The sequence below is a fragment of the Lepidochelys olivacea genome (assembly GCF_965140295.1).
Source record: "Lepidochelys olivacea isolate rLepOli2 genome assembly, chromosome: 14".
Taxonomy (NCBI): Eukaryota; Metazoa; Chordata; order Testudines; family Cheloniidae; genus Lepidochelys; species Lepidochelys olivacea.
The window spans coordinates 34,685,841-34,709,979 of NC_140424.1; the positions used below are offsets into that span (position 1 = coordinate 34,685,841).

At 53.7% G+C, this 24,139-nt stretch overlaps 3 protein-coding genes across 3 annotated transcripts in view; 1 reads left to right on the plus strand and 2 right to left on the minus strand.

Moving 5' to 3' along the window:
• The window catches only part of LOC311530626 (maestro heat-like repeat-containing protein family member 7), a 94,269-nt gene extending 77,779 nt beyond the window's left edge, over positions 1–16,490 (minus strand). Inside the window, exon 1 of the mRNA XM_084647455.1 lies at positions 16,362–16,490. Within this exon, the coding sequence (XP_084503581.1) occupies positions 16,362–16,463 (102 nt within the window). The 5' untranslated portion in view covers positions 16,464–16,490. The remainder of the gene's footprint in view (positions 1–16,361) is intronic.
• Positions 1–24,139, plus strand: part of LOC311530631 (C-type lectin domain family 2 member D-like) — a gene marked incomplete at both ends in the record, with an annotated part of 432,554 nt that overhangs the window by 393,078 nt on the left and 15,337 nt on the right.
• LOC311530210 (uncharacterized protein) lies at positions 11,361–14,877 on the minus strand (the record flags this gene model as incomplete). The annotated part of the gene is made up of 4 exons (XM_084646682.1): positions 11,361–11,515; positions 12,417–12,569; positions 14,025–14,119; positions 14,835–14,877. 4 exons carry the CDS (start codon positions 14,875–14,877, stop codon positions 11,420–11,422), a joined length of 387 nt encoding a protein of 128 aa, XP_084502808.1. The 3' UTR covers positions 11,361–11,419.

Here is a 24,139-nt window from a genome sequence, read left to right on the forward strand (position 1 = left end):
GTAATGCCCAGGCAGTGGTGCCAGGCTGCCAGAAAAGTAACTGGAACTAGACAGGTGAAAACAGAAATGATCCAGAAAGTGGAAGAACCTGCCAAGTGAATCTTGTTGCTTATGACTGTAAAGACAAAAGAATAATAATAAAAGAATGGCGACTTTACCTGTGCTTAAGTCCCAAAGCCCTGAGTGAACAGATTTGCAGGGAACATTATCATTTACCTACAAGACATGAGCGATGTCAGAGGCATAAAGTATTTCAACAGATTGGCTGGTTCTGCTGCATTTTGGCCGTGCATGTTTAACATGTTTTTTTGGGAGATGCTGCTTCATACAAAGCCTTATAGCACGTGGCAGAATAGGTACGTAAGTGGGCATGCCATACTCTCCATTCTCATGGCTGATGACAGGGAAGAAAATGGGGGAGGGGGAAACACTGAGGAAAAGTTGGAGCTTCTAATGAAGAGGGGAGTGGAGTAAATGTCATCGCTGTTTGGATCAGTTCAAACCACAGTTACTTTCATGTAGTAAATAAGCACCCGAACTTTCACAATAAGCCAAAAATCAAGCTAATCCCATTTTAAATCAAGGTCAAAACAAGCCATTTTTAAGAACCCCAACTCTCTATGCGATTAGATCCCCCGAACATGCAGTCTGGGACTGTGGTGGGCCCGCTGTCCATGACTCTCTTCCCCTCTTTGCCGCTGATTGCCAGGAGCTGATAAAAAAAAAAAAGTAACAGGCAACAAGCTACAAGCCAAAACCCAGCCAACAAGCAACTCACAAGCCAATTGAGCCAAAAACAAGCCCAATTTCTGTGTTTTTTTCCAGGGGTTTGGCATGTTTGGTTCAAACATTGCTTCACACATTCATCTTTTCTCACCACTTCTGCACGTGAAGGTTTTCGTAAGACAATACCATAGTTCCTCTAAGAGAAACAGCCGCTGTCTCCCAAGACAATACAGCAGTATTTTTCAATTTGTACTATATAGGCCCAAATTCTGCTCTCACTTACACTGGTGTAAATTTGGATAGCAATCAATGAGTTATTTTGGATTCACTCCCATATAATGGGGAGCAGAATTTGATTTGATGTGTTACTTTGGGGACTGACTAAGAGGAAGCATGATTTAGAAGTGTTTGTGCAAAAGGGCTTCAACTAAACAGGAAAAATGTTTGTTTGAAAAACAGGAGTGGAAACAACAGGAGACAGGCCCCCCCCATCCCGGGAAAGGGGGACACAGCCCCCCTCCCGCCGGTAAAAGGGGGGAAGGGGGAACAGGGGCCCCCCAGCCTGAGAAAGGGGGTGAATGGGGACACAGGGCCCCCCAGCCCGGGAAAAGGGGGGAAGGGAGACATAGGGCACCCCCCCAGCCTCGAAAAGGGGGGGAAGGGAGAGGGGGGACAGAGGGCCCCCCAGCCCGGGAAAGGGGGGAAGGGGGACAGAGGGCCCCCCCCAGCCTGGGAAAGGGGGGGAAGGGAGAGGAGGGACAGAGGGACCCCCCGAAGCCTGGGAAATGGGGGAAGGGGGACAGAGGGCCCCCCCATCCCGGGAAAGTGCGGGAAGGGGGACACAGGGCCCTCCACAGCCTGGGAAAGGGGGGGAAGGGAGAGGGATGACAGAGGGCCCCCCCAGCCTGGGAAAGGGGGCGAAGGGAGAGGGGGGAGAGAGGGCCCCCCCAGCCCAGGAAAGGGGGGGAAGGGAGAGGGGGGACACAGGGCCCCTCCCCTCCAGCCCGGGAAAGACTTTTAAAAATCTCCTGACCATGACTTTACCAAACTTTCATGGGTGAATTTGGTAGGGCCCTACCCAGGAGACTGAACAGGGGGGTACTTCACATTACAGGTACACAAATGTAGATCCTCAGTTGCACTGTTTCTATCACGGCCGCTTCTTTCTGGCAGATCCATTTGAGCTCCGTGGCACACGTCTCAGACAGAACCTGGCTGCCTTTTATCCACCCGCAGCTGTTCCCAGCAGCAGAGCCTGAGAAGCTGCAGAGTGAGAGAGAGTCCGTGTCACTGTGGGTCCCTGTAACAAGGAAAGGCCCAGAGGTGAGTGTTTCCTCCCCCTCCCGCTAATGGGAAGCTGGGCTCTGGTGTTCTCCTTCATCTCCAACTTCACTGCTGAGCGTCAGTCGAGAAGACGTCCCAGGCTGTGAGGTGAGTTAGGGCAGTGGCTCTCAACCTTTCCAGACCACTGCACCCCTTTCAGGAGTCTGATTTCTCTTGCGTACCCCAAGTTTCTCCTGACTTAAAAACAACTTGCTTCGAAAATCAGACCTAAAAATACAAATGTTGCCACAGCCACTATTGCTGAAAAATTGCTGACTCTCATTTGTACCATACAATTATAAAATAAACCCTTTGGAAATAAGTATTGTACTTACATGTCCGTGTGTGGCGTACAGAACAGTATAAACAAGTCAGTGTCTGTCTGAAATTTTAGTTTGCACTGACTTCGCTAGTGCTTTTTATGTAGCCCGTTGTAAAACGAGGCCAATATCTAGATGAGTTGACCTACTCCTCGGAAGAGCTCTGTGTACCCCAGGGATACCTGTACCCCTGCTTGAGAACCACAGAGTTAGGGGGTCTGGAGCAAGGACCATACGAGGCTGAATCCCATGGGGTGGGTGACCTGGTACTTGTTCATTGGAAGCGCCACCTTGATCTCCTGCATCTCAGCTTTCCTTTAAAAACGAAGTCTGATGGGTGAGAGGAAACCTGCACCGTGCGACCTGGGTAACGGGACAGCTGCAGGGAGCTGAGGACTTGTCCCGATGAACGGTTAGGGCTGGATTCCCAAAGGGACTTAAGAGGCTAATGGCCACTTCAGGCACCTCTGTCTCTTGGAGTGGGAAGTTCCTTGGAGAATTCCACTGGGTGGGAGACTCAGCTGTGAAGGGGGGGGTGGGCAGGCAGGAGCATCTCATCAACCCAAAATTGGAATAACTGGAGTAATGTTTCTTTTACATGGAGCCTCAGCTCTTTGGAACCTCTGCAAACGCTTTAGCCACGTGTTTAACTCCATCAGCAGGAGTAGCCTTGGATCACAGTGGGAGGGCTCAGGTGCGTACGTGTTTGCAGGATGGGTGCTCAGGGCAGTCCCTGACGCCAGAGCAAAGTGGATGTGAAGTGCCACTGTCTGGATTTGGGAGCCTGCCTGCACACCGAACTCACTAGGCGCTGCTGCATGACTGCAAGGTGCTGGGCCGGGGAAAATCAGCCCTGGCTGGTTATTTTGATTAGAAAACCAGAGCCACTTCTGGGGTCTTTCAGCTTCTAATGCCCTTTCCCTTCTGCAGCTGGATTTCAGCGTATGATAAAATCCCTCTAAATGCCAAGTCAGTGCCATAAATCACTGGACTGGGTGCAGGAATCAGTAGGCGATGTTCTCTGGCCTGGGTTATGCCAGGGCTCAGACTAAATTATTCTTCCCAAAACTTTTAAAAGCTGAGCCCCCTCCTCAAGGCAAAGAAACCGATCGTGCCCCTCACCCGCCAGCAATGTGTTAGCGACCCCACTCCCCCATTTTCATGTACTCGTCTTCAAACCCCACTCTTCCCACCATGGCTAGCCCTTCCCCACGCTTCAGGAGACGCTGGAGGAGATGATCCTAACCGTCCCCTCTAACCTTAAGACCTGAGGGACCCCATCCTGGAGCATCTTAAAAATCACGGTTCCCAGACTCTGGAACAGGGGCTGCTTTGCCGGGCTCACCTTTCTCCCTCCGTCACCTTGGCCGATGGGGATAATGAGCCTGGAGATCTCATTCCCGCTGCTCTGAGTGGTGACCATGTGCACACGACCCAACTCAGCTCTGACTGTATCCCAGGAATGTCTTCATCTTCTGGGATCCTCATGGCAGCAGTGGGATGATTTAACGGACTCCCTTAGTCACGGGGCCTTTCTCTCTCTTTTTTTTCAGAGCCAGCGTCCTGGAATCATCTCATGGTGCGTGGAGTGGTGGGGGTGGTGGGGGTGCTGGTCTCACTGTACCTATGTGGGTTTTGGAAAGGTAGAGGGAAAGTGTTTGCCTACCCGCGACTCGTCTTCAGCAAGCTGCTGACTCATCCCTCCCAGCAGCCTGGAAGTCTGCAGGATTCACAGGAATCTGAGCTCACCGCAGTTTGTGACAGGGACGGGGACTAGGCCCAGGGAATTAGAAACAGGAATCGAGACCCAGCCCTGGAGAATGGGGAAGGAGACCTGCTAATGGTGGACAGACGCTTCACCCAGGAACCCAGAGGAAGGGATCCACGGGTGTGGCCCAGGAAACTGGAGTAGCATTGCCAATCCTCCAGGATGACTGGGAGTCTGCAGGAATTAAAGATTAATTTTTAATTAAAGATTATGTCATGATAAAATCTTCAGGAATAGGTCCAATTAAAATTGGCAACCCTAAACCGGAGTGGGGGGGAGGGACCCATTAAATGGAGACAGACTTGGGCTGGGAAACCAGCTAGAAGAGCTGATCCCTCCTACGATGCCCCTCAATGGTGGGGACTAAAATGGGCGAAACTTTCATCTAAACCTATTTTAGGTTCAGCAGTTTGCGAATTCATATGCATTCTGCTGAATTGTTCACGTCCAGCCCCTCCCCTCAGTTGTTAAAAAGTCAAAGCATTTTGTTTAGACACTTTCCAAACAAACCATTTTGATTTTTCAGTTTGAAACAATTTTTTGTTTAAAAATGTCCTTTAGTTTTTTTAAAAAAATTCAAAAAGTTACCACCCTGGAAATGTTCCTGGGTCTTTTTGTTTTTGTTTTTTAAAGCTTTTTCATTCATCAAAAATTTGGAAAAACGTTACTTTTGTTCAACCTGAAACCAGTTTTTTTCCATCTCTTTTATTTGGAATTGTCAGCGACCAAAAAATTCTGTTTGCCCAGCTCTAGGGGTGGGTGAGGATTTTAGCGGTTATATTCTGGGAATTTGAGTCTCCTTGTTGCTCAAAGTTTTCTTACTGTAACAAACTGATTTGAGAAGAGGGCAAGATGGGCAAAAGCTTCCTAAAAGGGGGAGGGGGGCTGCTGTCACCCAAACTGTGGCCCAGCCCCTGTGCCACCCCTTCTCCTCGAGGTCCGGCCCCCTCAAACCGCCCCTTTCCGAGGCCACCCCTCATGCAGCCTTTCTCTCTGAGCTGCCACTTCATGCCCCCCCCCTTGCCCCCAAAACACCGCCCCCCCGGCTCCCGTCTGTCCCCTGTCATCCAGTCGCTCACACTTATGGCCAGTAAAAAGTGGTGGGCCCTGGTCTCCCCTGTTCCAGCACCCCTGGCTGAGAGTGGGAGAGGATGAAGAACTCCTTGCAAATATAACTCCCCCCCACCCCCACCTCAAAAAAGCACAATTTGCCAGCAACAGCAAAACATGCACCTCACCAACCCGGGCCACTCACGCTGTGTTGTGTGTGACATTCCCATCCTAGGGGGTTTATGTCTTTGTGAATGTGAACCCCGCAGGCCTGGGTGTTTCTCTGCGTAATGTGACCTCAGGGCTCCTGATGAGAGCCGTTGTTTGTAAATGTTTCAGAAGCAGACATATTTATCATTCATGGACAGACAGACATTTATTCATAATTAGAACTGGTCAAAAATAGCGGGGGTGGAGACGGTCATGAAAATTGAAGAAGAAACCATTCCTCCCCCCCCCCCCCCCGATATTCTTCTAACTTATTTGCAAATGTTTTTAATGATCAAATTTCTGTTTAGTTTTGGTGGGAAAAACTCCACGTTCTCTCTCAAGTGGGCAGAGAAATCCAAAATGTTTTTTTTTAAAAGGGAACTTTTTTCAAATGATCAATGTAATCCAAAGTGGCATTTCTAATTAAAAGGTTGCATTGTGAGTGTAAAACCATTTTGAACCAGCTCTATTACTGTATAACAAGAGGAGTTTATTTGTCATGATGCATTGTTTGGGCCAGGTTGCAAGTGGTATTTCAGTTTTTGCACAGCTCTTCTCTTCTTGCATCGGCTCCTCTCCTACGCTGTGGCCTTAATCTCGGCCCGGGAAACCCTTACGTGCATGTTTCACTTTAATGACTGCTGTGATAATTCCATTTCAATGGAACAACTCTGAGGTCGGGTTTACGCTACGGCCCTATATCGGTGTAAATACGTCATATATTTAATTTTCTTTCTTTTATAGATGAAAGTTCTTGAGAGGTGAAAGCAGGTAAAATACATGAACAGGTTGGGACAGTCCAAGTTTGTCAGTGCAAAGTGACAGCAGAGATGTGGTATCTGCTAGTTTTCCATAAGTCTCTCAGGGGTACCCAGGATAACTTTGGGGATCTCTGTCTTGCATCGGGAATGTTCCCTGAAAGTGTCCAAACAGCTCAGAGATGCAGAACCATTCCCTGGATCCATTCTTACAGCTGTCTTCCCCGGAAAGCAGTCTGGCAAGTGGTCCTGTCAGCTCTTTGCTAAGTTATCTGCCAAAACACTAGAGTTTTCAGGTGCCTAAGTAGCCCTTTGAATCATGGTAAAATTATCCTCCCAGCCACCACCAAATATGGAAATGGTGCCCCTGAGTGCACGGTGCCCTACCGTGCTTCCCCCATAGGAGCTGCATTAACAGGCAACTCTGCAAGTTCTCTGCATGCCTCTGCAAGTGACCCCCATGCCTCTCCATTTCCTTGGCCACATGTATCCCGTCCCCATGCTGGCAGCTAATCCAGAAAAAGAGGGAAAGAGCTCACCACTGCTACCACCTGAGGGATGTGTTGGGGTGAGATCAGCTGGTCAAAGCAGACAATAGGGACAGAATCGGAGACTTGAAGCTCCTAGAGTGACCTCTGACCTTTCCAGACCTGCCCTTCAATCAGACACAGCCATTGTAAAGTTGAATGTGATAGTAACTAGACCCATTTTAAACCCTTCACCACACAAGACAAAGCCCGTAGGATTCATCATGAACTATTTATTTCTCCTCCCCTGGATTCCTGCAGCCACCAGCCACCTTGGAGCTTTCCCTCGTCTCTCCCAGGCTGTGCTCACTTGATGGCAGGAGCTCAGTGGAGGGTCCAGCTTTGCTCTTTCGCTTCCATTCTTCACCTCTTTGGGTGGCTGCATTTGCAGCTGAGCAGCCTGATGGAAACACTGAGTCCTCTGTCTCGGCAGGCAGGCCGAGGCACAAAAGCCAAAGACTCCCTGAGAACAGGGGGAGGTTCGCCTGAACTCTCAGGAGTGGAGGCTTGGCCATAGGGTAGGGTTACCGTATTTGAACTTTCAAAAAAGAGGACACTCCGGGGGGCGGGGGGGGAGTTGTAGCCCTGCCCCCTATCTACTCCCTCCCACTTCCTGCCCCCTGACTGCCCCCCACAGAAGAGCCAACCCATCCAACCTCTGCTGCTCCTTGTCCCGTGATCACCCCCTCCCAGGACCCTGCCCTCTATCTAAGCCTTCCTTCTCCCTGTCTCCAACTGCCCCCTCCTTAGACCCCCCCACCCTAACTGCCCCCCTAGAACTTCCCCCCTACCTGTCCCCTGACTGCCCTGCCCCCTATCCGCACCCCCGCCCCATGACAGAACCCCGGGTCTCCCACACCTATCCAACCACTCCCTGTCCCCTGACTGCCCCCAGAAAACCCCCAACCCATCTAACCCCCCCTGCTCCCTGTCCCTTGACTCCCCTGACCCCTCTCCATATGCCCACCCCCTAACAGGCTCCTCCCAGAACCCCTGACCCATCCAATCCCTCCTGCTCCCTGTCCCCTGACTGTCCCTTAGGACCCCATGCCCCTTCTCCAGCCCCCCAGCCCCCGTACCCTGCTGCTCAGAGCAGTGTGCCTGGGGTGCGGAGTCAGACACAGTGCCATGCTCCCCCGCAGAGAACGCAGCTCCCCCCCCAGCCCCCAGAGTGGGCAATTGAAAACCCAAAAAGCCGGACATGTCCGTGAAAATCTGGACGCATGGTAACCCGACCACAGGGACTCCAGGATCTGCAGCTGCTGCCACCTCTATGGTGATTCCTCTGACTCATCACCAACCAGCTCTTCCCCATTCTGCCAGCCGGCCCCGCAGTCTGACCGTGCAGGAGAACAGAAGCCCGTTGGGACAGCAGGAGAGTCTCCTCAATGCCGCACACTTTGCATGGCTTCCCGCGGTCACCAGGAAACATGACTGCCCTGCCCCCAGGAGTCTCTCAAGGAGCTGCCGGCGCAGTCACTGGGCACCCACTCCTAATGGTCTTGGGCAGTGGCATTGCAGAGGGAGCTGAGCAGACCGTCCCTTCCGTGACTTCCTGAATTGCTGCCAGGACGGATACTCTTCTGCGTTAGGGAGAGTCCCCGAGGAAAAGCAGCTGTGGTAGGGGAGGGGGCAAGACAAGCTGTCCCCCTGAGCCCTTGACTAGCAGGCAAGCAGGACTCTGGGAGCCAAGGGATCGGTGTGTGTTGCTGGGAGAGCAGAGCTGGAGAGCAGAAAAGGGCACTGGAGGAATTGTAGAAAAGTCAGTGTCATGGCCGAGTCATGGGCAGCCAGACCTAGTAGTCAGAGGCAGAGTCCACACTCATGAGCCAGGAGTTGAGAGTCAGCTGGGTCATGACACTGGAAGAGCAGAAGCAAAAGACCAAATTGTGTTCAGCACCTCAAGTCAGATGAGTCACCCCGAGTCCGGATGCCAGGAAATCAAGCCTGGGGAGTGGGAGTCAGACACATGAACACAGGAACAGCCAACACATGGTCCAGAGGGGGCAGGGAGGAGCTCGGGTGTTCAGACAGCTTATTTCCTGCTGCTGGTTTAAGGAGGTCCTGGGGGCCGATTAGCTGCTCTGGGACTCTGCCAATAGGAGCCTCTAACTGGGTCTGGACTTCGTCAGTCCTAGCTAAGCAGTTTTTCGTAGACTTCCAGGTGGCGTCCTGGAGGGTGGCTGCTCCCAGGAACCCTGCACACCCGGGTTAATGACCCATGGGTCAGGACAGTGAGTGATCTCTCCCCACTCAAACCTCCTGCATGAAACAGTCTCCAGGGTCCCGGACGCATCCTCTGAGAAGAAAAAACCACAGTCAGGATGACAAATAGGCTATGGAACAGGAGTCCCCTCTTTCTTGCAACAGCCCCAAGTGCCCAGAAGAGTGGACGGTTCTTACTTCCAGGACATGCCTGGGATCTTCCATCTAAGCCTCACTGGGACCCATGTTTCTTGGTCTGACAGGATGAGATCATCTGTCCCCACTGCTCCCTGCGCTGGGCTGGCTGCAGCACACATCTGTGTAAGAGGCTGGGCCAGAGAGATGTTACAGTCAGGGTCCAGGCAGCCCAGAAGGAGAACAGAGGGTCTGAAACCAGAAGACGAAGCAATCAAATCCGTGGATTCGACAGAGAGGTTTTGCACCCTACAGGGACTTCAAAGAAAGTCTGTTAGGAAAGCTGAGATGTTAGTCTGGAAACTGCTAAGGCAAAGATTGTGACTTGTTAAGGTTCAGTTTACATCACGACAAAGTGTGTTTTGTTTTCTTTGTCTGTGTGAAATTTGTCTCTTTCTCTTGCTTAGTTTCACTTAAATCTCTTGTTACTGTGCTTCCCAAAGCACCTCAGCGTTGTGTGTTCGAGTGAAGTGTGAGTCTCCAGCCTACCCAACAGGCTGAGCTGTGCCCTGTCTCTCTGAAGGTAGCAAATAATTTCTGAGCGGTGCGGGGCCCAGAGTCCAAGAGCAGTTCACCAGACATCTCCTGTGAAGCCCAAAGAGACCAAAGGAGCAGGAGAGATTCAGGCCCCACTGATCCACGAGAACTTCCCACAGAAGAGGCTACACAGGGCTCCAGACACAGCCAGCAGTATCCCTCCCACAAGCTGGGCCATGTCCTTCCCCTCCCAGCCCCACAGCTTCCTCCCCACCCCAGCATCAGGAACCCCTCCCACCTCCCTGCTCTCCCCACTCATTCTCCAATACCAGGCTGTTTCCAGAATGGAAGCAGGTGCGTACCAGAGTTCACTCACCGCTAGATGCTGGCCAGGCCTCGTGTCACCGCTTTCTAGCTGGGCTAGCAACCCCGCTGATACTCTTGCAGTTTGCTGGCTGAGAACTCAGCCCTCCAACCAGGTGACTGGCCTTTACTCCACTCCTTCCTGGGTCGTGCTCCTTCCAAACAAAGTCCAAAAATGTCTTGAACAGAAACAAGGCCTTCCACCCTCGTGGGGAGTTCTTCCTCCGCCTGATTTTGGCTCAGCCTGCCCTTCTTGGGTTTCTATGGTCTTCTGTGTCCCCTTCCTTAGGGACAGTGAGAAAACCCAGTCCTACCCTGGACTCCAGGTTTTGACCCAAGGCCGTCGACTGAACAGCTCGCTCTGCTTCTGGACTTTTGCTGCTGTTTTCCCTTGTTTCCTCTCAGGTGGGGCTCACTTGGTCATCAATTTGGCCTCGCCCCAGGCTAGGCAGCCATAGGCCAAGCCACCCTGTTAGATACCCTCCTTCTTCAAATCTGGTCCAGCCCGGCTGACAGGTTTGCTGCGGGGATCATGAAACCCCATTGCTGATCACAAGGTCAGAGTCTGTTCTCTAGGAGCTGAAGGTCCGTTTGTCCTGCTGCGGGAAGTGGAGCTGGAGAGCGGAGAAGTTAGGTGAAAGAGACTGCATGATGGAGTTGGAGACTGAGGGATGGGAGCCTCCTCCCAGAAACGCTCCCAGGAGAACAGGTTTGAGGAGTTCTCTGGGGAGTCGCTTGCTAGGAAAAAAACAAGGATGGCACATTGATGGAGATGTCTCTGTCCCAGGGATGGGGGAAGCTCCCAGCCAGGCTATGCAGCAGGGATCCCATTTCTCCCCCAAGAAACCCAGATGCCCAAAGAAGTCAATGGCTCTTACCTCCATGAGGGAACGGGGTCTTCCCTCTCAGCCTCTTTGAGAACTACCACTGCTTGGTTTCCTCGGACAAGGGACCTGCCCCCACTGCTCCCTGAGGTGGTTCAGCTTCTGACTGCAGCCATCTGGGAACCTGTCACACACCCCATGGCCTAGAAGACATGGGGGGAGGAGGCTCCTCTTCATGTCAGACTCTGAGAGCCCAAAGAAGAATAAAGGGCAGGAGATGAAGCTAGCCCTGAGCCTCTGTCCCATCCTCACCTCCGCAAATGTGGATCTTCCTGAGCTTCAGTTGGGCAGACAGTCTGTAGCCCTGACACAAAGGTCCTTCTGCGCCATATGGGGCAGGAAGATCTCTGCCTGGGAGCACGGGGAATGGGATGGGGGTCAGATCAAGCAAAGAGGGGAGGGGTATGGGTGGGAGAGAAAGAGCTCCTGCCCCAGATGAAGGAATTTGGGGGGCTGAGGGAAGGACCCAGCTCCACAGAGAGGGCAGAGAATTTCTGTGAATGCCAGGGAACTCCATTTCCGCTTCCACGAGCCCCGCATTTACAGTGAGACAGAGCAGTACCTGCAGCAGAGAGCGGGACTTGCTGAACAGGGAGGGGAACCTTTAAGAGCATCAGACGAGCCACAGCCCTTGCAGCGCCTCGGGCATCTGGTGCAAGTGCCTGATGATGTGAAGCTGGCCCATGACCTTGGCTGTGACATCCTCGTGCTGCAGGGGAACGAGAACATGTCAGAGACGGAGACACTCCCCAGGAATCAGGGAGGATTAAGGGCACCTGGAACTACACCATCATTTCCACCCTGCAGCTACTCATGTCTGATTGGTGGATTCACCCTCCTGACGCCCAGGATGGAGGCTTGCTGTCCTCTCTAGTGACCTCCAGTGCCAACCCCCCTCCTTGTCGGGTGAGCTCCTGCCACCTCCCCATCAGTGCCCCTGACAGCTGTTCCACCTCCAACCCACCTGGGGACACCGCTCAAGTTCGTAGAACCCTCTCCTCCACCCCTACCTCCATCCCCACCCAGATAGGGCAGAGAGGGGGCTCTAGCAGGGTGGCGGGGGGCAGGAGGGATTCTGGCAGCAGTAAAGTCAGATGGGGAGAGGTTGAGACCTTTCCCCAAGTCACCCCAGTGACAAAAGCTGAAGCCACAGGATGGCAGCCCTGGTGAACGAGGCAGGTCAGCAGCCCCTGCTGACTGAATCCTCCCAATCTCTCGAAAGCGGGTCCAGCCCTACCAGCAGCAACACCAGCTTCCCACGCCCATGTGCCTCAGCCCTTCCTGCTCAGTTGCCATCACCAGTCAGTCCTTGGCCTCCCAGGCTGCCGGGGAAGGGAGCAACTCTCGATGGTGGCTCAGGTGACATGGACACTAGGTTATGGGGAAATGGGTGCAGCTCTGTGGGGCAGGAAAGGTTCCCAGAGGGCTCTGAGGGGACTCTCCTGTCCTTTCCAGGAGTGATAGCAGAGCACCACATCCTAAGAACAGAAGTCCATGAAGTCCAGAAGTCCCCACTAGGCTCCTTGCCACCAGGCCAGCGAATGGCGATAGGATGGGAAGTCAGTTCCTGGCCCCCACCCCAAGCTCCTGAGTCGATTGCAGCTGCTTACCGTGACCCCCATCAGTTGCTGGGCTTCCCCCAGGAGGGAGTAGACAAGCACCAGCCCAGCCTGGCTGACACGCAGCACGGGGTCGTGGATAGCCAGCACTGCTGTCTGAAGGAAGGATCTTTTCTGACCGATGGAGAAGAATTTTCCAAAGACCTAAAACCAAGAGGACATGAGGCTCGAGCAGATTGGCCAGAGCCAGCCTCCAAGTCCTGGCCGTAAAATGGCATCACCGTCTAGTGCCCCAAAGGGCGGGGAAGAGAGCTGCTGTGGCCAAGGCAGTTCATTCCCCAGGAGGCTTTCAGGGTCCCAGGGCTCAGGGAAGCCCCTTTATTAAAAGGTCACACATGCTGAGGGACCAAAGCCTCCAGTGGTTCTTTCGGGAGGGCAATTTCTGGCAGGGGCCAGAATGGGCTGGAAATGGATCTCTAATGTGTATGAGCAGGCCCACTCTGCTGTGCAGGGCACCGAGACGACAGGGGACCCTGTGTTGCTTCCAGCAGAGAGATTTCCTGCACCTCAGCGGCTAGAGGAGTCTGTGTGTGTGTTGTGTGGGGCGAGGGGGTTGGAGCTGACAGACCAAAGGTCTCTTCACCCCAGCTTAGTGATTTCTCTCATTGCTGGGAATGGCCTCTGCATCTCCTTGGTTTCTTCAAGGGGAATCCAACCTGCAGCCTGACAAGGACAAGGAGACTCATGGCCCAGTCCCCATCCCAGACGCTCCTCGGAGACTTTTCTTCCGCTGCAGCAATTCAGCTTGTGGGAGGCGGGACAAGCTCACACAGTCTCTCTCACGGGGTGTCTGTGGAGCAGCGTTCTGTCGGTGCCCTTGTCGATCCAGGAGCCGCTCCAGGTCCTCCTCTGTGATGTTGTGGCAATCACCCATTTCACCTTTGACTCCAGGCTGGGGGCATTGTGTTACGGTGTGATCGAAGGTTTGGATATTCTCACCACAGTTGTGAGATGGGGGTGGGAGGGTGTCTTTGATTTTCTACTTGTGCAGCAAGAAGCCGCAACTTGGGTCAGTGACAATGTGTTTCTTTGGAACAGTGGCTGAGGTCCAGATACTCTGCCATTCCCTGGCCAGGGCTGGAGACATGAGGGGGGCGCATGTGGTCCATATTGGCTCTGGAGCTCACTATGTCCCCTACCCAGTTCCCAGGTTGGGGCATTCTGCTTCCTGACTGGCAATGGAATTGGGCAAAGCCTACCTCCTTTCTCTGCTTCTACAGGGTGCAGGGAATTAAACAAGGGTCTGATCAAGCAATCGTGACTGACTGACTCAGGGCTCTCCTCTCAGACACTTGGGGATCAGCCAGGGGGACAAGGAGGAGAGACACCCAGAGCCATAATCCTATATAAACTCACCCACCAGGGGATCCTCCTTATGCCACGGAGCAATGCAGCCATGTAAGACACTCAAATCACGGCAACTAGCGAGGTTCCAATGTGGGACCTTTAGCACCAGCCTGTCCCACTGGTAGCTGGATGAGGAACTCTGAGCTGGAAATAAGGAGTGGGCTCTTTTCCTGTCTCCAGGAGGCATCCACTGCAGGGAACCCAGCCAGCCACACTCCTGAGCTGTGTCATGCCCTGGCACAGTGCCCTTACCTCCCCCACTCTGGCTGTATTCTTGTAGCCTAAGAGCCTTCTGTCCTGGTGCCAGTCATAGCACCAGAGATCTTCTGCGTCATGTATGGTCAGGCCTGGAAGAGAGAGAGAGAGAGAAAGAGAGAGAGAGACTTTTCTCCTTCTGGTTGAAGTTTCTGTGTCCTTCCAATCCCATTGGTGGCTCCACAGTGGAGTGGAGAAGAACAGAGGCAGAGAGAGACTTGTCCTCCAGCTGGAGTCAGTCTGAGAGAAATGGTCTGGGGTCCCATTATCCACCTGTGGTCACTCTCAGTCCCCTTTTGGGTTCCGTGTCCCAGCTGGGTTCCTTACCCCTCTGTTGGAGCAGCAGCTGGTAGAGCCGGTAAGTCCCCTCCCTGGCCTGCCGGCTGATGTCCTTGTCTGGATCGCTGACAAATAGAGCCAGCTGGGCCACATGGTGACCCATCCTAGGGAACTCAGCTGAGATCTAATGGAAGGGAGAGGAGAGGGGACTCCATCAGCATTTTCCTGTCAGCTCCCCTGGGCCAGAGGGCTCCTTCCCCTTAGCTCCTCTGCAGCAGATGCTGGGGGAGAGGAGCTTGAGATCGACCCTTCATTTGCTCTGCTGCCAAGGGAGCCCGGAGCTGCTTTGGGATGCCAAGCAGGGGTGGAGCATGGGCTCCTTAAAGGCCCAGGGACAACACTGAACCAGGACAAGAAGAACTTGACTCAAGCCGAGCTCAGTCCCTGCTCTGACTCTGCCTCCCCATGAAGAACCCTCCTAAGCCACAGCCCCGGCAGCAGCAAATCCTGCAGCTCGCTGGAGCTAGCCTGCCTCCGCCTGGAGCCAGCAAGCTGGGGTCGGAGGACACATACGTCAAACTCAGGGAGGGAGACTGTATATCTCAGCAGGGCTGTGCTGCTCCTGATGGCCCTGGCTCGCTCCTGCGACACCCTGGACACGACCCACAAGTTGATATCCTGTGGGGAAAGGAGGCAGGTCAGACTCAGTGGCCAGGTGCACCTGCTTTGCAAATGAGCCCCCCACGCCCCCAGCCCCAGGGGCCTGAGACATTCTGCACAGGGGGGAATATCTGAGGCCTTGATGGCAGAGCTTTAGACGGGAATTCTTTCCCCCAGGACACAGCTTGTACCCTGCAGGTCACAACTTGTCAGCGTCTCTCTAGATTGGGACAATGTTCAGGGTCGGGGCTGGTCCCCTCCTCCCAGAACTCCTGATTCCTGAACAGTTCACCAGAAAGGAGACTGAACCCTCGGCCCTTCCCTGCTATGAAAATCCTTGGGGGGATGGAGGGAGTGACTGAGAACACAATCCCCCCAGGAATTTCAGAGCAGATCAGAGGGAAGGGCTGATTCCCTGGGCTCCTCCTGTTTCTCTAGGAAGGAGCGTGTGCCTCTCCTCTGAGAACCATCTCCCAAATCTCATGGGGTTTGTGTGTTGGACGGGTGGGGGAAGGATGGGTTTTCAGACTCTCACTCCCCAAGACAGCCAGGAGCCCTGTGCTTAGTGCTCAGCAGAACCAGGCAGAGCTCTGGCTTGAAATCCCAGCTCTTTCCTCTGTCCCTCAAGAAGGAAGGACCTGACACTGCATTGCACTGACCTCCCCAACCAAGGACGGCCCACTGGGGACCCAGCTAGGAGGACACAGTAGAAAATGGATCTTCCAGCCTCTCCTTACCAGTCCCCCAAAGAGTTCAGGTGAAATGGGGCTCACCTCCAAGATGAAGTGGAGACTGTCTGTGTCTGGGGACTCTGCCAGCAGGTTCCCCAGCATGGCATCCAGGACCTCTGGGATGACTTTGTGCAGAGCCTGCAAAGCATAGGTCAGAGTTAGGGAACCTGGGCCTACACGTGCCACAGGATGGGAAGAGGGGTCTCTGGGAAGCACTGGGGAGACTCCAAACACATCTCCCGGCCTCTCTCCTTCACATCCCACTGCAGGCAATTCGCAAGAATTGATGACCCCTGGACCTTTGATCCATGAGCTTAGCAGGTCTCTGCAGAGGACCTTGTAGGGAGAAGAGTATGAAACAGCCAAGTTGCTATGGATGGAAGCTGGGCTTCTGGATAAAACATGGCTTATGAAAGAAAGAAAGAAAGAAAGAAAGAAAGAAAGAAAGAAAGAAAGAAAGAAAGAAAGAAAGAAAGAAAGAAAGAAAGAAAGAAAGAAATCCCCCAGGGAGGGGTAATCTCTTCCCTGCTGGAGGGAAGAATCCAACCCTGCAGCTTGTTCCTACTCTGTTACCCCACCCCTAAATCTGGAGCTCTAGCGAATCAAGGGAGGTAGGGCCAAGGACCACTCTGGAAAAGTAAAAGGATGGAGGAGGAGGAGATACCTGGATGTCGGTGGTGTCCTTCTCCGTGCCCAGGGTGAAGACGGAGTGAAGAGCAGCTCGCAAGAGGTGGGTCTCTAGGGCTGGCTCCAGGGCAGGTTTCATGGTGCTGGCAAGAGAGAGGAGCGGGTATTAGACTGTGCAGTACTGGGGTGGGACTGTCGCCAACACAAACACCAACCCACAGGGATAGAGGCACATGCTGGAGAGAATGGAAACTGAGGCACTTAGCTAGGGAATGACAAGGCCACGGCGTCCCAGACAGACAGTGGCAGGACAGGAATAACTCCTGTTCCCTGGAGCCTACTGCCCCTCCTGTATCTGAGCCCGGGAGTGAGCCCCTCCCCAAGGCCCCTGTCATGTTATGGAAGTGAAAAGAAGAGCCCTGCCAGGAGAGAGTGACCCTTCCCACCACACCATCTCTGCCAGAGGCACCACTCTTGGGAGGTGACCTGGGAGGGACAGTGACGGTGCCTCCCAGCCTTGGGCCTGAGCAGCACTGAGGTGAGGGGAGCCGGCGGAGTGTGGGGGTGGGGCTGTCTCAGTACCAGAGGTTGCCCACTGCAGCCAGGGAGTGGGCGAGGACAGCGCTGGGTGACGAGTCGTCGGGAAGCTCCTCGATGAGCTCCTGTGAGACGCGAAGGAGACAAAGGAGCATGTGAGATTCAGGCCCGACTGACACCTCCCAGTGGTGAGATGACACAGCCACTGCCCCACATGGCCAGCAGGATCCCCCACAACCTCCCGCTCCTCCGATTCCTTCCTGCGCATCCGACTTGTCCCCCTTCCCGGATTCCTGCCCAGCTCACTCCCAATCCCCTTCTTTCCTCCTCCCTGTCAAAACTTCCCCCATTTAGCCCCATCCCGATGACCAATCTGGGACCATGTGATTCCTTGTCCCCCACTCTCAGCTGCCCTCCAGCCCCACAATTCCCCCCCTGCCCACTACCCACCAATCTCAGAATTTCTCCCTTCTCTTCTCCCAAGTCTTCAGCGACAGCAATCCCTGCCCTCTGCTGCCCCCTCCAACAGTACCCAGCCCCCACCCATTAGCCTGGCCATACCCTTGCCAATCCCATGTCTCTCTCCTCTCGCCAGCTGCCATATGGCATGTCTCACTCACCACGATCCTCTTCACCACAGCCGCCTTGCAGCAGCGCGGCTCCAGCGTGTCCTCCCCTCTCTCCCGTGCAGCCAGACATGCGGGGTAGATGGCCTGAAGGAACAGGAGCTGCTGCCCCTCATCCTGTACCCACCAGGAGTGGGGTATAGCGAGAGAGAACCTGTTAGCGAGGGACCTTTCTGCCCCACCCAAACCAGCTCCAGGGCTCAGGCCTCAATGGGAGATTGTGGGGACCCGCCGATTGTCCAAATCCCCCAACACTCCTACGCAAGCAGGATCAGGAACTGGGACAGTGCCTGTCGGGGGAGACAACCTCGGCTGCTGGGGGACAAACACCCCCATCTGGGGGTCCCACATCATGGATGTAAAAGGGCCCCATTAGGGGTGGTGGATCAGGAGGGACAAGACCCTCGGCAGGGGGTGGGGTGCTGGGAAGGGACAGGGCAATCTTGGTTCCAGCCCAGGTGGGGAACATTTGTACCTTATCTCTGCACTGGAGCTGCTCTCGGATGAGCTTGAGAGCAGCTTCATCTTTGGCCACGTCCACCCCTTCCTCCTGCTCCGAATCCAGGGGGGTCCCTGCACCAGGGAGGGAAGGACAGGGGCGTGGTGGGCAGAGCAGGATTCAAGACCCCCCTTCCCGCTTCAGGCACCCAGGGCAGATCGGGCCCCAAACCTCCCTCTCAGGGATGCCTTCAGCCCCCAACAGCTGCCAAAGCCCAGAGCAGAGCCCCCCTCCCCTGCCCAGGACTCCAGGGGAGGTGCCTGTTCCCCCCGCCCGGAGCAGCAAGGACCAACTGGCAGCAGCTCTTCACGCCCCCACCCCCAGGTCCCCGTGTGGAAGGGGCAGCTGTGTGACGGCTGCTGCTGTCCGTGGAGTTCGCGGGGCTCAGGCCAGACACCTGGGCTGGGGACCCCACCCCCGTATCCCTGGGAGAGCGTCTGGGCCCAGGGTGTTCACATCCCGTCCTCAGCCCTCCCGGAGCCCAGCCTGGCTCCTCACCTGGAACAAAGCAGTGGCCTCCATCGGCCTGGCTGCTGCCAGAGGCCCAGGTGCTGCCGCTGTCCCAGGCTGAGCTGCCGGTGCTGGGACAGGGACCTTCCACCTCCTGGCCGGCGGGGGCTGGAAGGGCCTCAGAGACCGGGCAGGGCGAGGCCTCCTGATGGGAAGGAGAGCTGGGCTCCTGGGGCCGCTGCTGCCCACACAACAAGCCCCAGAGCCACCCTGCCCGGCGCCCCTCCTGGGCTGGGTCCTGTCTGCCAAACCGCAGCCTGGGCCAGCTCCACTGGGGCCTGGTCGGGGCCTCTCCCAGCTCGGCGCCTGCGCCGGGAGCCGGGGTCCTTTTCCAGAAGGCCGGGCACTTCCGCCGTCTGGCCTGGACGGGACCTGCTTCCCCGCCAGCGGGGACGCAGGGGTTGCTCTGCCCCTTGGGAAGACGGCAGCTGCTTCCCTCAGGCTCTGGGGCCACCTGCAGAGCCTTCCTCCGCAACATCCGCAGGAGCCTGGCCATCCTGGAACCGAGCAGGGAGCAGGGGTGAGTCTGGGCTCAAGGCAGCCTTTCACTCCTGGGCCTTTTCCATCCCTCCTCCTCCCTCCTCCAACCACAGCAGCCCCCTCTGCCCCCACAGGAGTGCAGGGAGTGCCTTCTACACACACGGGCAGGAGTTCATTGCATGATCTGCTCCCAACGTTCCCCCTCATAATCCCTGCTGCTGCAATAGCCAGGAAGTCTCATCCTTTTCCAGCAATGGGGTCAGTCCCAAAGACCATCGGTTACTCTGGACAAGCAGCCTCCTCCTGTCATCCCAGGCCACTCTCCCATCCAGGTTAGAGAAGGAACAGAACCCAGGAGCCCGGACTTCTCCTGCGAAACCATTCCCCATGTCAAAGTCACAGAGACCCTAGGCACAGGAAGACCAGGGCCCTCCTCATTCCCCATTGATTTCCAGGCTCAGCAGCTCACAGGGTCTGGCCCAGCTCAGAGACTCTCAGCCTGGGGAACAGTGTCCCACAAGGGAAGGGCTGGGAGCCCCATTGCTGGAACCTTTCCAAACACACTGGAGACGGCTCTGGAGAAGCCCCTGCCTGGCCTAAGAGTGAGGGGGGCTTGGGAGCTGTTTGCAAAGGAAATCCCCCTTTGGAGATAGTCTCTCCCCCTGTTTCTCCTCTCCCCAGACAGACAGGGGAAGCCACCGAGGAACCTGAATGCCACTCACTTGCTCTCAGTGATGGTATGATGGATGGCGGATGTTCAGGGTCAGCAGACGTCCCTCGCCCTCCTCCTCACTCTCCAAGCCCAAGGCAGGCTGGAGAGGGTGGTGACCTCAGGAGTTACCCTGCCCAGCCAGCAGGCAGGGTGATGACACGAGGGCGATCGACTGGCTGTGAAAACAAGAGTCTGTCTGATTGCCAAGGGACGGAGAAACTCAGCCAGCAGCAGGGCGGTGCAGAACACTGCCCTAGGGCGGAGATGTCAGCACCTCCAGGATCCTGACATCCCAGCTCTTTACACACCTTCCTGGAGCGTCCCAACCCCGCTGGGCTGTAGCAATCAGACCCCAACCCAACTGACGGCAAACGGGCCTCAGCTACCAGCTCAGGGTCACACTGAGTCTCAGAGCCATGGATGGACCCCTTCACTAACCACTGCCATACACTCCCTCCCACAGCTGGCAATTGCAACCAGGCCCTAATGGCTGGTCCCCCTGCCTTTGAGAGGGAGGGTCACTCCTGCTTCCATTGATGCTTCTTGATCTGTGGGACTTTGGGCAAGTTGCTCCCCCTCTCTATGGCTCTCTGGGACTCACATCCCTGAATGGGCTTTAAAAAAGACAATGGTTAAAGTTTGGACCCAACTAATTCTTGTTTCTCGAGTCTAGCCATTTTAGCAAAGTTTAGAGTTCTTGATATTCAGCACCTGGAAACATCGCTTTCTCCTTCGCAGACGGCCTTAACATCCCTTATCTCACCCAAGCTCCTGCTGCCTGGAGTTAGAGAATTGACCCTGTTCCCATTGGACCTACACAAGGTGTCACACAGCAAAGCGGTGACGGAGCCAGAAAGAGAAGATAACAGTCCTGACTCCTGTTCTAACAGACAACACCCCCTCCCCCCCCGGAGGCAGGGATAAAGCCCAGGAAATAAGGTGTGAACATTTGCATGGAAACCGTTTTCTGTCAGAAAATCCATTCAGACGAAACCACTTTGTTTCTTGAAATCGTAACAAGTAGGAGGAAAATTCTTTGCAAAAATATTTGTTTGCAAAACAAGAGCATCTCCTGTCCGTCACAGCGCATTAAACTGTCTCATCGTACACAAAGGGGAGACACTATGCTCTAGAAAATTAGATGAGATGCTTCAGTCTGAGTAGTTGCTGCTCTTCACAATTTCAAAACAATAAAATACAAATGAGATTGAATATTAGGTCATAATCTGCTATGGCTCAGTGTGATAGGACACCCCTTAGTCTGCACTGCTCCGAGTGACACTCTTCAGTGGATCCCCAGCATCCACCCATGGCGAGGTAGGTGGGAGAGGATTGTTATTTGTACTTGACAGAAGGAGAAACGAAGGCTGAGAAAGGAGCAGTGACTTGTCTTAGCTGATGCAGCCAGTCAGTAGCAGAGTTGCTCTCAAATGAGCTACAGACCAACAATTGTTCCTAGTAATTATTCAGCAATTATTTCAGAAGAATTGGAATGTTCGAGAGGATCATGAACTGCTCCGAGACAATGAATGGAGAGCAGCGTCCACATTGGTCACACATCTAACTGGTTGTGACTTATTTGCTTGGTCATAAAAGACAACAACAAAGACCAGAGTTTCCTTCCTGTCAATAGCCCCCTCCTCAGCCAGTCACGGTTGAGACTTTGAGGGGTGGGAGGCTAAGGGTTCTCATCAAATAGCCCAAAGAATGGCCCTGGTCACCACCGAGGGGATCACTCTCGGAGCACTAGTCCAGTCTCACCTCTCTGTGAGGGCCTCCCACAACCCCCCCCAGCCCCCACTCCACACACAGAGCTCCTGGTGGTGGGAGGAGAGCAGAGGAAAAGGACAAAGGAAGCAAGAAGAGAAAGGTAGGAGGGACAGAAGAAAAGGGAAAACAAAAAGGAGAAACCCCAATGTCCCCAGTAATTCTAAGGGAGAAAGTCCTAGGTTGGAAATAAAATACTGCCCCCACAATCTAATGTTTTCCTTTCCTAAAAATCAGCCAGCACCTCATGGATCAGATTGAACAGGTTCCAAACGTCTCCGAGGCTCTTACCTTCTCTACAGGGACGTCTGTTTTCGAGCAAAACCACGAAAAGAATAGGAGAAAACTCCGAAGAGGGTCCTCCTTGCGCTCACGTACGTGCAAGTGAATGCTCTCTCAGTCCTCCAGGAGAGACCTCGAGAAGGAGACGTGCTGAAGCAAAGCCACAGGGATCTCCGAGGTGTCCCCTGTCCTGCACCCCTGTCCTGCCTGGCTGATGTCAAGATCTCTCTGTGAGGTCATCGCCTCCCCACCACCTTTGTCCAATAGGCTGAGGTCCTGCCAAAGGCCCTTGTGATGTCACTGCCACACCCACCCCTCCCCTGCAGTGCTGATGTCCTGCCCCTGTCCAGCTACATTGGATGTTTGAACTGCTTCCCCTGCATCACCCCACTCAATGACTCTCCCTTGTGGGGATGACACCGACTACACAGTCGAACACAGAGGTTCTTCCCCAGGCCGCAATTAGGTTTCACATGTTAGTCGACTTTATGGCCAGAAGGAACTGTTCAAGCATTTAATCTGATCCCCTGCGTATCCTAAGGCCTCCTGTATGTCAGAAGAGCTGGGCTTTTCTTTTACTCAAACATTTTCCAGAAAGGCATCTAGTCTTTATTCGAAGAGATCAAGAGATGGAGAAGCCATCATTTCTCTTGGTTCTTTGTGCCAGTGATGAACCACCCTCTTACAAATCTGGGTCTTATTGTCATTATACTTTTTCTGATTTCTGCTTCCATCCATGGGGTCTTGTATAAAAGAGCCCTTTTATACTCAACATTTTCTCTCCATGAAGTCAAGCAACTCACTTCTCATTCTTCTCTTGTATATACTAAACAGATTGAGCTTTTTCAATGTCTCATTATAGGGCATCATCCCCATCACTCAGTTATGAATCTTTTCTGTACCCTCTCCAATTGTTTTAACATAATATTCAAAATGTGGACACAGGAACTGGATTCAACATTCCAACATCAGTCTCACCAATGCTGTTTCAATTCCCTTTCCATCCTCACTACTCTATCCATCCAAGAATGGCTTTAACCTTTTTTAACACAGTTTCACATTGACAGATCACATTGAGCAGCTCGTCCACTATGGCCCTAAAATCCTTTTCAGGGTCACTGCTTTCCAGCGGATTGTCCCCAATTCTGTAGGGTGCTGTCTGACTCCTTTGTTACTGGAGGTATGGGGTTGTATTTGGCTTTATTAAAACCTAATTATTTAGTAAGTATTTTAGAAGAACTAGCCCATTAGAAAGAGAATCGTGAATTACTCAAAGACAATGAATGGAGAAAAGCGGCAAGAGCAATCAAATACATGTTTGGTTATGGCCTATTTCCTTGGTCTTAAAAGAGGGTAACAAGGACCTGAGTCTCCTCCCTCACAATAGCCCCAAGCTCCCCAATCAGCATTGAGACTCTGAGAAGCAGAAAGCTGAGAGTTCTCACCAGATGTCCCAGGTCACCACCGGAGGGAGTCACTCTTAGAGCACCATTCCAGCCACATGTCTTTGGGAGGGCCTCCCGCAATGAGAGTTGGAGTGCAACACTCCACCCCCCCCGCCCCCCCTCCGTCCCCAACTCCACACGCACAGACAGGTCCTGGTGGTGAAAGGAAAGCAGGGGAAAAGGACAAAGATGCAAGAGAAGAGAGAAAGGAGGGAGAGACAGGAAAAGGGAAAACAAAAAGGAGAAACCCCAATGTCTCCAGTAATTCTAAGGGACAAAGTCCTAGGTCGGAAATAAAATGCTGCCCCCACAATCTAATGTTTTCCATTCCTAGAATTCAGCCGGCAGCTCATAGATCAGACTGAACAGGTTCCAAACCTCTCTGAGGCTCTTACCTTCTATACAGGGACGTCTGTTTTCGAGCAAAACCACTAAAAGAAAAGGAGAAAACTCCGAAGAGGGTCCTCCTTGCGCTCACGAATGTGAAAGTGAATGCTCTCTCAGTCCTCCAGAAGAGACCTCGAGAAGGAGACGTGCTGAAGCAAAGCCACAGGGATCTCCGAGGTTGACCCTGTCCTGCGCCCCTGTCCTGCCTGGCTGATGTCAAGATCTCTCTGTGAGGTCATCGCCTCCCCATCACCTTTGTCCAATAGGCTGAGGTCCTGCCAAAGGCCCTTGTGATGTCACTGCCACACCCACCCCTCCCTTGCAGTGCTGATGTCCTGCCCCTATCCAGCTACATTGGATCATTGACATGCTTTCCCTGGATCACCCTTCTCAATGAGCATTCATTGTGGGCTCAAGCTGAACACAGTAAAACATCAGAGGCTTCTCCCCCTGCTATGCTCAGTTTTTCATAAATTAGCAGACTTTATGGACAGAAAAGACAATTAGAGCATGTCTTCTGACCCCCTGCATATCACATGCTTTCTGTAGAGCATAGGAGCTAGTTTTTGA